General features: G+C 35.1%; 1 protein-coding gene across 1 annotated transcript in view; it reads left to right on the top strand.

Annotated features, from left to right (window-relative positions):
• Nucleotides 1-6,822, top strand: part of LOC131054531 (SUMO-activating enzyme subunit 1B-1) — a 185,673-nt gene extending 178,851 nt beyond the window's left edge. Inside the window, exons 8-11 of the mRNA XM_057989064.2 lie at nucleotides 2,500-2,566; nucleotides 5,225-5,328; nucleotides 5,731-5,838; nucleotides 6,273-6,822. Of these exons, the coding sequence (XP_057845047.1) occupies nucleotides 2,500-2,566; nucleotides 5,225-5,328; nucleotides 5,731-5,838; nucleotides 6,273-6,386 (393 nt within the window). The 3' untranslated portion in view covers nucleotides 6,387-6,822. The remainder of the gene's footprint in view (nucleotides 1-2,499; nucleotides 2,567-5,224; nucleotides 5,329-5,730; nucleotides 5,839-6,272) is intronic.
• Nucleotides 6,823-15,472: the final 8,650 nt, after the last annotated feature.

The raw sequence follows: 15,472 nt of genomic DNA, 5'->3' as shown, positions 1-15,472 counted from the left end.
CAATGTGATACCATCTATAGAGTTACCTCCCCTGCATGAAGAGGAGAAATTGGTCTTGGTTCCAGAGGCTATTATGGACACCAAGGAGAAGACATTACGGAGACAAGTAATCAAGGAATCTACCAGTGGAGGATGCCACCTGGGAAAATGAACAGATCTTGCAACATCCAAAGTTGAAATTGCTTGAGGACAAGCAATATTGGAAAGGGCAGACTGTAATGTCCCTTTTCTAGCACACGTATGATGTTGTCATTAGCCTATTTTTCCATGGTCCTATAGGCTAACCGGGACATTTAAGGGATATTGAGGATATTTGGCCTAGATAGTTTCAGTTGTAGGCGATTCTAAGGTGTTTTGATGTGTTTTTGGGATACTTGCTATTTATAGTAAGTCAGTTGGGCCAAGTCTGGGTCATCAATGGTAGTATCATGTCAATGGTAAATGTTTAATATCGATTGGAGATGTTAATATCATTGATATGATTTATTTATGCATTGATAAAGTTAAGTTCATAAGTTAAATATAAATGTTTAACTTTATTAATGGGGGGACTATAGTCAAGTGGGAAATATTTAAATAGTAAAGGTCCCCTTATTTAATAACACATTGGAAACATAAAATGGAAATGGGGAGTAATGTTTATTTAACCCACATTGGTGAAATGAGTGAATGAGCTCTTATGAGAGCATTATAAAATATTACCAAGAGCTCACTTTCAGGCAAGCTGGATTGAATTAAAAATTTATGAAATTGTTTGGAGAGTTCATCTTCAAGGGCTTGGAGGATGAAATCACTCTTTTCTAACAATCTCTACGCTGTTGCAAGATATAGTCTGGAGGTTTCTTTTGGTGTTCGAAACAAGGTAAATCCAGTTGCTTCATTTATCTGATATTTAGATATCCAGGGGCTGATTTGAGACGTTGAAATTATGAATGGATGAAATTCGTGATTCCCTTGGCTGGGCCGTACTAATTTGTATTTGCTGGGAGTCTAATGCTGAGCCATATCACCTGGGAAAGAGCTGTACACCCTTGGGCTTCATTAGGAAACATAGTGCAGGTCTGAATGCCCTTTGAGGAGGGTTGTACCAGTCTGATATTCCACTGCAGCTAGCCATATAGGTTTTGGAAAACACCTTCAACTAGCCCTACAAGTTTGAAACACCAAGTGATGGGCCATACAAGTCTGAAGTGCTAAGGGAAGGTGCTGTATTAGACTAAACTTCCTTGAAGTGTGCCATACAGGTCTGAAATCTTCAGCTAGGAAGCCATACAGTGCTGTTGGTAAGACAAGTCTCATTATTTGCTGTTAATGTACTCAGTGAACAATCAAATGACTGGAGTAACGAACTTGGTGTGCAAAATTCAATGTAATGTATTCATTTGTTGAGGAAATCAGAATAGTTAATTGTTGTTGATGTTTCTTAGAGTGGATAATGTTAGAATAGAGGAGATATTTGGTTTCATATTGTTGTCAATGGTATAGCAAAGTGCAACTTCTATATTTGTGTTTATTTTGGAAGCATGCACGATTTTGTGAGCATATTGTTAGTTAAATCTCATGGATTATATTTTAATGATGCAAATGCTTTTGATGTTACAGTTATTGATGGAGTAATTAAAGGTTCTTACTTCTTCATAAAATTGTTAGAAGGTCAAGTTGACAATGCGTGATTAGACGATTCATTAAACTTTCTAATCCTTGTCTCTGGAACATGAGCTAATACAGCTTTTGGTGTTTATTGAATACAAGAATTGATTATTTTCAATAAATTAATGAAGGCATTTCATCATTTTTATTGGTAAGGTTGACATTATAAACTTGATGGCATTATCCCCTAACAAGCCGGTATCGTCCCTTTAAATGGAGATAATCATTCAGAAAAGTTAACCATGTTTTTGTCAAATAATATAGTATTGAAGCAACATGAGAAAAGGCATCTTGGAAATCAATCTTCTCTGAATATACTTCCATGTTACCCAAGGATTTGAAGGGAAAGCAACTGAATCAATGTGAACTTGTAGTAGAGTTAGTTTGCTATTTAATAATTTGTCTATGGCTGTCTCTCTTGACATCCAATATTATGGCATCTCCTGCTTTATTCATTATTAGAAGATAAAGATACTTGTCATTTATGCCTTTGTCCATATCAAATACCAGCATCAGATGTGTAGAATTTAAATGCAGAGTGGAAAATGTTGATTGTGAATAGTACAAGAGATACATAATAATGTGCATTGGATCGGATCTATCCTATTTATCCTATCTTTATCTTAAACCTAAAGAAAGTTTTCTATGCTAGGTCATGGTCAATACTAGACTTTTTTATGTAAGGATTATTGCTTTCATTGAAATGCAAATATTTCATGAACATGATCTAAAAGATATTGATTCAACCAAATGTTCTTGAATAAGTTAAACCAATTTTTGGGTTAAAATGGATCATGAACTTTCTGATATCATTTTTGTAAATTGATTTTTTTTAATGCAATGTTTTAGGAGGCTACATCAGTGCGCTGGAGCAGTCTTCCTAGAAACACATCAAAGCTCTATTTTGCTATGCGAGGTATGTTGTTGATTCTATTTTTTATCTTGCTTTCACATTGGCACTTGTCTTTTTTCTTTTAAAGTGTTTTCCCATTAAGTAGATGTATCTTGTTGAATAGTTATACTATTGCTCCAAATTGGGAGTTATCTGCTTTTGGTATTTCTTGATTAACATTAGACTTGTGTTATTGCAAAATATGTTCGGGCACCGGTTCAGGTTCGAAGAACCGGTATGCCGGTATGGCAAAATTTTGAAAAGGGGTTTGGGTTCATTAGTACAATAACATGTAAATTATATATATATGTGTGTGTGTGTATGTAAATATATATATGCAGCCTATAAGCATGAATTAAGATTAGCATGTCACATAGCATCATATAAACAACAAAACCAACATAAACTTGTAATCATAGCATCATGATCATACCATAACAGCATCATATACGTCATGTTTAATATCAAAATCATAAAATATTCAAGTACCATAACTTGCACTTTAAGTTTGCTCGCTATCTGAGTCATCAAACGCACCAAGCTGAGAAGTGAAAGCATCCAAATCAGTATGTTCTGGCTGTATATCCCACATCTTTGTTTCCCCTTGCTTGTAGTCATATTGCTTGTGTGAAATGAGCCAAGTTAATGTTTTAAAACTCACTTATAGGGTTATATTTTAATTTTTTATGTGGTGGAATTAAAAAAAAATCAAATTTTGCAAAAAAAAAACCATTTTTGGGCTGTCAGACCCCTGGGTTTGACCTGGGTCCTCCTGTGTTCAACCTGGTACGAACCAGGCCTGTGAATCACGAACCCTGTCCGGGCCACAGGCGAACCGGACCAGAAACCCGAACCAGGACCGGACCAGTACCAAGGGTCTAGGGGACCGAACCCGGTAACTCAGCAAAATACACATTACGTTTTCAATATTTCCACTCATTGTTTGCACATAATTTTTATATGCTCCATGCTACTAAAAAATCTCAGTGAAAGCCGACTGTAAGGAATTAAGTTTCAGTTTATTGATCTTGAGTGAATCTCTAAATTGGTAGTTGATTTAGTTGATCAGTTGTACATCTTAGTTTAGAAGACTAAAGAATAGCTTAAGACATGCCATTAACCTCATCGAAAGAAATTTGGGCAAGGCAGAGGTCCTGGTCAGATTCTAAATAATGGAAATAGGTGTTCTGGGGCTTAGAGGGGACTTGTATATCCCTGTCCCTTACTATTTAAAAGCATTGTCTACATTGACAGTTTCAACTAGTCTAAACAATGCGATTGTTTTGATCATAGATAAAACTCTCATCATTCAATACTGTTTATCAATCAAGTTCAATTACAGTTGAAAACATTTTTAGATGGGATAAAATAATAGAAATGAGAACCCAAATGGAAGTTTGATTGATTCCTCATCTAGGAGGACTGTTAAAATTTTAAATCTATTTAATGACTCATTTAAAGATTTCTTAGCATATATACACCCCTTGGGTTTCAATTGAGGAACCTTTGGAGAAGTCATGGTGAATTTAGAAGCATCCACCTATAGCCAAGAGTGGTTTTGAGGTAGATGATGACTGCACAGTTTAGAATAGTTGAGAAGAGCAGTTAATTGTGTGCAAGAAACAAGTTATCCAGAACATTCGCATTTGCATGTGTTATGATACTGTTCATATGCTGTTCCTACCTTTGGAGTTTTTTTGACATTTGGTTTCTTTAGGGCAAATACTTGTCTTCATCTCTATTTCTATGTGTACTTGATTCATTTGTTTGCTTACTCTTATTACATGCTTTTGGAAGAAAGGATGCTGGAATTGGATGGCACACACCTCAATGAATGTTGCTTCCATTTATTGTTGACTGTGAAGTTACAGTTTGTTTGTTACTTAATTTTGATTCTTTTGTTAGATATAATGTGTGTTTCTACATTGTTAGTATAAGGCTATAAGCAATGAATCCTATGCCTACAAAGAATATTATAACATTATGTCTAACTTAATATTATATCTAATACCATTTGTAATGATTAAACCAGAGACAACTCCAATTTGTTCACAAAAAGCTTTAAAAAGAGGATTAGTAATTAGATCGACATTTTGTTCGTCAGAAGTGCATTTATGGAGAGAAATATCATCAATCTCAACCACTTAATGTAATGATGATGGACCTCAATATGCTTGGTGCAAGCGTGATAAATTGGGTACTTCACTAACTTAAAGAAATGTGACGATTATGTATATTCTAAGAAGCATGTTAATCAGGCAGAGTATACTGAGAGTAATGACATTACTGTCATGTATGAGTATTGAGCCTTGAGGCAACTTTGGGATGGATGGAAGCTGAACATGAAGCAGTTGAACATACACGAGACATAAGTTGTGAGCAAGGATTGCTCCATATTTTTTTTCATTTGCTGGACTTAATTTTCTTCTTTTTGGCTATTTAGTATTTAATTTAAAGAACTTATTATTGTAATGCCTGGACATACATGATATGATATCTATCTTCAGACTCGTGATGTCAATTTACATTTGTACCTTTAAACTTTCCGTCATGTAAATATCAATTTCAAAATATAGTATGACAGCTCAGTGTAGTTTAATTTTTGTTGCATTTGAATTATCAGTTAATCAGAAGATGACTATCAGACATTCTCATACAGTCATGCTTGTATTTGCATTACAGTTGTAGAAATGTTTGAACAAGTTGAGGGTCGGGAGTCTGGTGACCTGTCATCCACAGATATACCATCTGTACTTAAGATGCGGAAAAAGCTCTGTGAAGAACAAGTACGTTATTTAATTTTTTAAAAGTTTATATTGAACTAGCAATATAATAGTCAATTGCTTATGGAATTTTTTTCTAAGAGGATGTGCTGCATACATCATTTTTAAACTTTCATGTGCAGGATGATTCTGATTGCTTGCACAATTTTTTAACATCATATTATGAAATCTTGAAATCGTTGCATGTTGTTTTTTCTCATAATTCTTTATCAGCGAGCTTTTATAGCTGCACTCCTCTGTTCAGCATTGATTGCCTGACTCTGCTTTTTCTCTGACTACAAATATAGATCCTTGTTAAAAGAAGGAACTGCATATACCATATATTTCATTTAGGTAATGATGGCAATCTTGTGAGGCAAACATCAGCACTGCAGCAAAGAAATAAAACAATCTATGTTTCTGCAGGAGTTTGCTGAATCTCGAATACCAGATCTTCTTTTGCAAAGAATTGTCGATGCTGGAAAGAGAGAACTCCCTCCTGTTTGTGCCATTGTAGGGGGCATCCTTGGGCAGGTATATGCTTATTCATTTTTAAAGGTCTATAACTGGTAAGATTCTTTGAGTGATAACTTTTTTGACATATTTACATTAGAATCTTGGATCAATACTTCTGTTCTAAACTAATTAAAACCTAGAGTTGGTAGAAATTATAGTATATCTGAAATCCTATGTCATTGATAACAACTTAACATACATATTTTCTCTAATGTGATTTATAATTTACATCATTAAATTATGTTCACTTGTGTAATATAGAACTCATTTGTGCAGTGATGTTTGCTTGTTGAACCCCTCAAATTTTATATGGTTCTTAACTTTGGCAAGTTCAGAACAATTGTCAAAGGAAGAACACAAAATGTTTATAAAATTTATAGCAGTATTGCATTTATTTCATTTGCCATTGCATGAGGATTGAACAAATGAGATTGTGGATTATTGCTGAACAGGAAGTCATTAAGGCAATGTCCTGTAAGGGTGATCCGCTGAAGAATTTTTTCTTCTTTGATGTAATGGATGGAAAAGGGATAATAGAAGATATATCTACTGGAGACAAAAACTGAGTTTATTCTTTAGAGATGTACCTCAAAATTATACGCTATCTCACTGTTACATGAAATTAGGATAAGCCCTTTTTGTTTAATGGAACATTTTATGTCACAATTCCATGTGAATTGTGTGAGATAGAAGTGTGGCAGGCATGCAGTTGCAAAACTCTAAATGAAAACTCAGCAGCACAGGCAGTGAACTTTTAAATTGGAAGTACAAATTATCATATTAACGTATATAAAACTTGGTCCATGTTATTCCTTTTTTCTTTTCACGGTTTCCTACTGAATATAGGATGCAAGGGAAAGATCAGCTCTAGGAGTAATGTAAAAGATCATGCACATTTACATGATATGTGCAAGGATGACAAAATTTTAGAGTGTGAGAATAACCTCACTAAAGTAACTTGGGATTATTTACTGGTATTAAAGGAAAATCATTGATTTCAAATTGTTTCCATGGATTAAGTTAATTTTTGTTTCATGGAAAATGTTCAGTATGTGAAGTTGTGAACTAAATTTTTACTTACGGAATGAACCTGAGACTCATGTAGTGATCTTAAGATAATATTATAGGAATAGATCAATATGGCCGCATGTAACACATGCTTACGAACTAGATGGAAAATTAGGGAAATCCTTTTTTTTTGGTAATATCTAATTTAAGATTTGGCAATTGCTCCGAATTTCTAAATAAAGTGAGCTACGTGGAAAAATGGTTGTAGTACAAATTAAAGAAAAAAATACACAATCGCATTGACGAATGAGCAGTCTTTGCTCTTTGCCCAAGAAAAGATAATATCTTGTTTAAGCCTCTACATATACAGTTAAAATGTACTTTAAAGGAATGAGGCTCTGTAAATACTTGAATGACCAAGGAATACATGAACAAGTGGAAAGCCACTTATCAACCTTTCGTACAATCAAATGTTACCTCTGAAATATGAGAAACCTAAAACTACTCCAATGACCAAGGGCTATATAAACCAAACCACTTATTGAAGACTTTTTGTACAATCAAAATTTACGCTGCACCAAGTGAAATGCTATGTTCTATGATACACATGAAAGACTATGTTAACTACATTGTTCCTACCATATGGTTCAGCACATGACATCTTGTAAGTAACATGTATGGGCAAGCTTGTGCTAGATTGTTAACCCTTTGTACAGTACCAATAAACTACACTCTTAAGCTTCTAAAGCAAAGCCGGTTACTAAAGCATAAGCTAGACGGTGGTGCTACCCTATGCCTAAAAGCAAAAGCCTTTACCATATGATATAGATTCTCTAACGTTATTTGAATTGTCCTTCAAATGCTTTCAATATTGAAATGATGTTTCAACTACTTTCCAAAGATCATTTTTAATGAAATAAGATGCTAATGCAATGACAATATTAAGAGTGTCCTTGGATTTTTTGGGGACTTATTTTAATATCTTTCTTGCTGCTACAAAAAGTGTTTACTAGAAAAGATTTAAATATTTTGCAAAGACTAATGAAATAAAAAAACATTAAGGTAAGTACATTTTATATATACTATAAACCACTAAATTGTTGATGATGCAATTTTTAAAAGCAATTAATTTTAGGCTTGTGTCAAACCTATGAATGTGAGTACCATTGTTAGAATTGTTATTGTGTGACTAGATGAATGGGTGTCCCAAGGACTTAAAATAGATTAATTGACTTGGATTTGTGATAATTGAGGTTGCGATTGCATTTATGTAGTTGTATTTTGGCATAACTAACATTATAATGTTGATGTTATCACATATGAATTATACTAATTTATCTTAATCAAATGATGTTACATTCAATTTGATTTATCTTGGATGGATACTATTGGTGAAATCTTTTCTCACAAGTACATGTACCTTGACATGTCAAGTAAAGGGTTAAGATTTGGGGTATCACTATGATAACAATTTGTACAAGTGCTAATTGAGTTACTCATTGATGTCATTGCAGTTGTTGGATCATTAGAATTTTTGTTACAATGTGTTTGAAATTGATTTTACAATTGTTGGGTTTGTTATAGTGATTGTGTTGTGTTGAACTTGTTGCAATTGATCATGTTATGGATAATAAAGGTCTTTTGCAATTGTTGGACTTCAATAATGCCTTGCCTCAATGTTAGTTGAGTCCTTGATGTTTTTGAGTGAGGTAGCCAAGGTTTATGTTTTGAGGTTGATGGACTAACCATTTTAAAACCAGAGAAAACTTTAGTGGCAAATATGAGAATCGAGGGTCTATTTATAACTTCAGGGATGAATCATGTTAATGTACCATTTAACATTGCAAATTTTAATCCATTATTCATACAAATACAATTAATGGTTGTGCTACTGCTGTCCTTTGTTATTCATTTGCAGTAATTAGTTATGTTTGTTGGTTGTAATTGTGAAGTGTTTTATTTGAAATATTTTTTTACTTAATTCTTTCAAAGGACGTCGATCCTGATATCAATCACAACATAAGATGAATTCTTAATCGCAACTCAATATTTTCTCTCTACATAGAGTTCTTCGAATAAAGATCAGCAAATTTAATCTCCTACTTTAGAAGAACTTAAAATTCATTCAAACTCAACAACACAATGAAGAGATATGAATTGAAAACCTTTGATTTTATTAATTCATATAACATTTTGGATGACAAGATAAATAACTTAGAAATCATTGCATTGGATTTCCAGGGGTTTTATATTTGCAGAAAATGTATACATAATCCTTTGCAAGATTCACTACACGTGGGGCATATTACATATATCTAAATCACAGTACTGCACTACAAAACTTAATTAAAAAAACTATTGCATATCATTCACCCTTGGTGATCCAATCCATATTGCTTGAAGTCCTTGAGAGCCTTAAGATGTTGCTGGTACTCCTTATCTTCAATCTTTGATCTAAACACCTCCATTTTGGTCATACCACTATCAAGTCTTGATAGTGCATCCATGTATGACCCCAACTTCTTGTTGAGTAGTGCATCATCTGAAGCAATATCAAGAAACATGTGGCTTTGGATCATCGCTATCCACTTTGTCTTGGACCTTAAGACATTTCCTCCCTTTGTTTTGCTTCTCTCTGTCAAATAGAGTAGGCATGTAGCAGTTGACCAAGCAATGGAAGCCTCTGAGCTCACTATTAATCCTTTGTGTATACATTTTGTGAATAGTGAAGAGTTGCTTTCTCATCTCAAGCCTGACTTTAAAGCTTTCCACCATGGAATGTAGAAAACTTGGGAGAACCTTAACCAATGAAATCCCCAATATTGCAATTGTTTTGCTCATGTGAGATAATGAGCAAGCTACAAAACGTTGCCATTTCAAATGCTCATGAGAAAATTTTAACAACTCTCTATGCTCATCCCATGCTGCATCTGCATGCTCTAAGATTTCATTGATTTTTTATTCCAACAATGATCTTGCTATATTTATCTATACTCTCCTCTCCATCTGCAAGGCATCCACCTTTAGTGCATCCCTCTCATTACTCAGATCAACAATCTCCAATCTAGCCTGAGCTAGATCATTCCTCAGTCCTATTACTTCATCAGAAGTATGATGGATCATGCCTAGGGGTGTGTATGTAGGCTCTACATTTACTTGTTCCTGTAAGGTTGTCAACCTTTCTCCAATCTAGCCTGAGCTAGATCATTCCTCAGTCCTATTACTTCATCAGAAGTATGATGGATCATGTCTTGGGGTGTGCATGTAAGCCCTACATATACTTGTTCCTGCAAGGTTGTCAACCTTTCTCTTAGAATAGCGACTTCCTCTTATGTCTTCAAAGCCACTTTATGGGCGAATTTCGCCACATTTAGGTTTATGCCTATTGCTTCTGTGATGGAAGTGTCATTCACTTTCTTGACTAACAGACTTCCAAACAATTGGTCAACCTCATAACTCATGCTTGGTCTCTTTGTAACTCTATGCAAGCACCAAATAACTAATTGTTCAAGATGATCATCAAACAATACCCCTAAAAGTACCTTATCTCTTTGTGTCAGATCCATAGAATCTAAATCTATGTCATGTCTCTTCCTCAACTCATTAAAAACAATGGCAGAGGAAATGTCCCATCCTTCTAATAGGAGAATTCCACTTCTCTTCACAATCTCCCTGTTGGCTTGATGATGATTGTAATGAATGACTTCATGTGTTGTCATTAATGGAACATGTCCACACACATATGTTCACATTGTCATTGTAATCTTAGATAAACCGGTATTGCTTCTAAAAGTTACTTGTATTGCAACCGGTATTTGATGATTAGTTTATGATGGTTTAGAGAGTGTCAACCGGTACATGTAAACAATCGGTATATGCAGAAATGACTTGACACCAACTTGAAGATTCAGCGGAGACCATCAAAGAAGCAAATGGAGGACAATCGATTTACATGTTGAAGTGGTTAACTCTAACCGGTATCGGTGTTCCAACTGGTATTCATTGATTGTGTGATGAGTTATCACCGGCAGTGATGAGTTACCCCTAACCGACAAATTTTGGTGGTAATTTGTGATGAGTTATGTTAGATTGTCCAGATACATTGCACCTAGGAAATTGTGATATGATTTCTAAGTCGACATGAAAACTAAATGTCTATATAATGACATTATGATGAACTATTTCTTATGAGATGGTTTGATGCAAAGATAGAAATGTTAAGTTGTTGAAGGCATTACAGAATATGTTGGTGATGTAGTTTGAAGTGCGCAGAAGAGGATCTATTCAAGCAAGTTGTGCTATTTTTAGATCACACCACTTGTTGTTTTCTAATCACTACAATAGTCAAATCCCCTAATCGGGTAAGCTCTAACAAGCTTCATTGTACAAATCCTTTAACAAGGTGATCCATTAGTTTGGATTCTGAAATCCTCTACTGAGGTTACTCCTAACAGGGTACTACCTTTAACAAGGTATAGCTCCTAACAGAGCTTTGGGATCTTTAACAGGATTCGCTCCTAGCAGAGTACTTTTGTAGACTTTAATCAATCAGTTACCTATTACTGGAGATAGTTAACTTGTGAGTCCCATCTCATCGTGGTTTTTCTCATTTGGGTTTTCCACGTATAAACACTAGTGTTATGGTGGATGTTTAACTTATTGTGGATGCTTTAATATCGTTTTGGATTGCATGCATAGTGTTTAGTAAACCTGTTAAGTATCTCAACCGGTCAGTGCTTAAAGTGGTATTGTTTTTGCTGTCACTGATTCACCCCCCCCTTTTAGTGCTTTATAAGTCTATCAATTGGTATCAGAGCCTAACTTCTTTAAGGCTTAATCGCTTGGAAGGAAACCCTAAAGCCACCATGGGGGATATGAGCTACTTTGAGATGGCTAGAGTGCTTGAAGCTACCAAGGAAGAGCTTGAAACCCTAAGGGTCATATTTAAAGCTTCACAAGTCAAAAGGAGAGAGTTGACTGAACAACTATTGGAAATATCTGATAATAGTTCTTCAAATGAAGCTAACATTGATGCATTAGCTAAAAAAGTTGAAAAACTGAACGGTGAAAAGCTAAATCTGAGAAGAGAGTTAGAAGCCCTAACTATTTGCACGAGTTAAGAATTGGAAGCTAGGAGAGTAGCTGAAGACCTTGTCAAAGAAAGAGATCATGAGATTGCTAAGATCAAACAAGAGAATGCAACCATGCATGAACATTGGCATGCAAAAAAAGAAGAAAAAGAGGCTTTGCAGCTAGATCTTGAAATGGTGTCATCCCTAAGAGAGACTCTTACAAAACACAATGAAGATCTTACAAGAGAACTCACTAAGGCTAATGGAAAGCTGGAAAAGTTCAATAAAAGTTCTTCTATGCTGGATGAGTAGATCCAATCACAGAGGATGAAAGGTGATACATCTGGACTAGGCTTTAACACATCTGAGAAAGGAGAGTCTTCTGGAACAAAGAGCAACATTCACAAGGACAAAACTACTCCTAAGGCTAACAAGCCTACCGGTAAGAGAGTTTTTAAACCTATTTGCTTTGTCTGTCATAAACCTGGACATACTGCAAATGTGTGTAGAAATAGACCCAATGGGAATATAGACTACAATGCAAATACTAGGTATGTATCTAAGAGATTTGAAGGTCATTGTTTTACATGCAACATGTACGGACATAGATCAGTTGAATGCAGATATGGAGCAAATAATCCAATACCTCACATGAATCCAAGACCTAACGATAACTGGAGGAGAACCTATGACAACCAGGGTAACATGAACTGACAGAAATCCTATGTCAACCGGTTTAGTCCATTTGAGATGGAAAAGGTAACTAATGTCATTTGCACCATTTGTAACAATTATGGTCATGTGGCTATGAATTGCAAAAGGAGAACTGGAAGAGGCAATGCAGGACCTTGGAGATCATCTGGAATGGCCTGCTATCATTGTCATAAACCGGGACACATGGCGAAGTTCTGTAGAACTAGAAAAAACAAACCGGTTAATCATTTTGAAGATCAGAAAGGTAAGCAGAAGGTAAATGTTGAGGAAACCAGAGAAGAGATGAACCAAATCTGGAAAAAGAAGAGTGATGATATACCTGCAGAAAAACCTAATCCTCCACCTAGTGTGGAGAATTATACACCAGTGAATTGAGCCTTTCAATAGGGCTAAGGGGAGCATAGCGGTAAATCTACTTCCGGACCCCTTGAAAGATGAGTGGTAAGAAAGCTTGCATTTTTGAGTTATTATGTGTGAAATCTTGATATCTTTGTCAATTGGTTTTTCGAAAGTTTATCAACCGGTTTTACACCTGTTAATATTGAATGTATCTTCAAACGGTGTATTAGGGTTTGTAACCCTAGCGGTCGAGCAATTAATGCAGTAGGTAAAAAGGATAAAAGCTAGTTTTACTATGTTATTTTTACCCTAAATGCATTTGAAAGAGAATTCTTGAGCAGTTGCAGAGCGAAAAGAAATTTGCTAACTAGTCTTAGACGAATTTGTGTCGTGATTTGCGTGATTGAAGATTAGTGAAGGTGGAACTGGTGTGCATTTGAATAACCAACCGGTAACTGAGGCTACGTGCGAGAATTAAGGTATTTCTTTGTAAATCCCTTTTCGAATCAAGTTTATCTGAATGGCTTCATCATCTAAGCAAGTAGAGAGGTTAATGATCACATCACAACATATGGAGGTTGAGTCAAGTTCCTGAAGGTGTTATCATAAATGGTGATTTGTCTAGTTATATTGATTGTAAAATCGAAGATTTAGGATCACTATCAATTTATTCTCAATTGAAATCCCTTTGCGATAAGAGCGGAAAGATTCAACTCGAGTATATTAGGGTTTATGAGAAGGGTTTTCACAATGCGACTTATTTTCTTGAGTATTTTGAAGAGGAACACATCAAAATCATTCTTAGTCATGTTCATGGTGAAAACATGTATCTGGAAAGGACACACACTATAACCAAGGAAGCTATCCATGTTGTAATTGATTTTTGGTCAACCGGTGAATTTCCCAAGCTGAGGCGAATTTTTAAAGAGACTGTAACCACTTTAACCTCGTCTACCTCTGATGGGCGTGCATTTTATGTTAATAACATTAAGGACCCAGCGGTTAAACTTGCTACTATGGTTATAGGCTACAAGATATTCTATTCCAGTAGAATGAACAATGTGCCATCTGCAGCAGTACATATAGCCTATAAAATGATTGTTGAGAACACAGATTATGACCTATGTGAGGCCATAAGGAGTCAATTGATGTTGAATCTACAGTTAATTAAGAAGGACAACAGTCAGAAGTTCAAATTTGGTCAATTATTGATTGACTTATTCTTTTACTTTCAGAATTTCCTATTGGGAATTGGTGATATTGAATGGTCTAAAGACCTACCGGTAACTACTCAGATCAAGAACAACATTAAGGCTATTAAGAACACTTTCTTTGCTGCAATGAACAAGTACTTCAATGAATTTCAAAAGAAAATGAGTATGAGGGTAAGGCTACCTAAGGATGTGGTGAAAAAACTTGCTAAGGACATCATTTTCATAGTCACCGCTGGTTTCTGTCTGATGGAAGCTATTGAACCAAGAGAAGATGAAATGGAAGACATGAGCTATGAAGTCAATTATGACTTATTGATTGGTTATGCCAATAGCCTGTTGGCATCTCCAATGGACAAGAAGAATAAAAGACTAGATACTATTGAGGAGCAAACTGCAAAAGTTGAAACTAGTAGTGCTCAACCCAATAATGTTAAAGGAAAGAAGAAGAAGGTTGAGAAAGTACCTTCAACACCTTTTTGTACGTGCTAATACAAGAGTGACACGAAGTGTCCAAGTAAAAAAGGAACATGTACCCAAAGTAAATGCTATGAAGCAGACTGCAACGAAGAAGAGAGGTCGTCAATTGATTCTTTGAGCAAAATCTGATGATACTGACACTGAGGAAGAACCCAGGAAAATGAAAGCAACTGGTAAAGTAGCTACACCAGTAGAAGAAGTTCCACAAGCAAGTATTCCTATTAATGTCTTATCTTACAAGCCTATGACTGATTTTGAGAAGACATTGAAAACATTAGGGAGGAATAGATTTGATAATGTCAAAAAAATGTTTTGATTCATTTGATGAAGACTAGAAGGAACAAATTGTTCAAAAGGTAATCAACTATTTATGTCAATACAATCGATTACCTCAGGACCTTAAAGATGATATTTCTGATTCTTTGTACTCTATTCTTGCAAATAAGTGGCAAATTGTTGTTGACAAAGATCAAGAAATTATTGATAATATATTTATTCAATATTTTTCTGAACTATCTAGAGATGAATTAGTTGCCTTACTTGATAATTACAAAGGAGAGTTTATTTCTAAGGCAAGAAGATTGAAGTTATTAAATGGGAAAACTCAATCTGTTGAAGTTGAAACTCATTAGATAGCTCGAAATGTTCAACGGATGCATAAGCATTCAAATTCTTATAATGATGAGAAAACTAAGCCTAAAGTACGAACGAAGATGGATGAGGAAGAAATAGTGCAAGCTGATATTGTCTATTCTATCAAGAAGAAGGATGACACTGCTTCCCAACTGGTGATCTTTGTTGATGAAATACAGGATACTATCGATCTAT

The sequence above is a fragment of the Cryptomeria japonica genome, chromosome 2, assembly GCF_030272615.1.
Source record: "Cryptomeria japonica chromosome 2, Sugi_1.0, whole genome shotgun sequence".
In the NCBI taxonomy this organism is placed as follows: Eukaryota; Viridiplantae; Streptophyta; class Pinopsida; order Cupressales; family Cupressaceae; genus Cryptomeria; species Cryptomeria japonica.
Note: the sequence above shows the minus strand (reverse complement) of the source record. Positions and strands in the feature narration are given on the sequence as shown.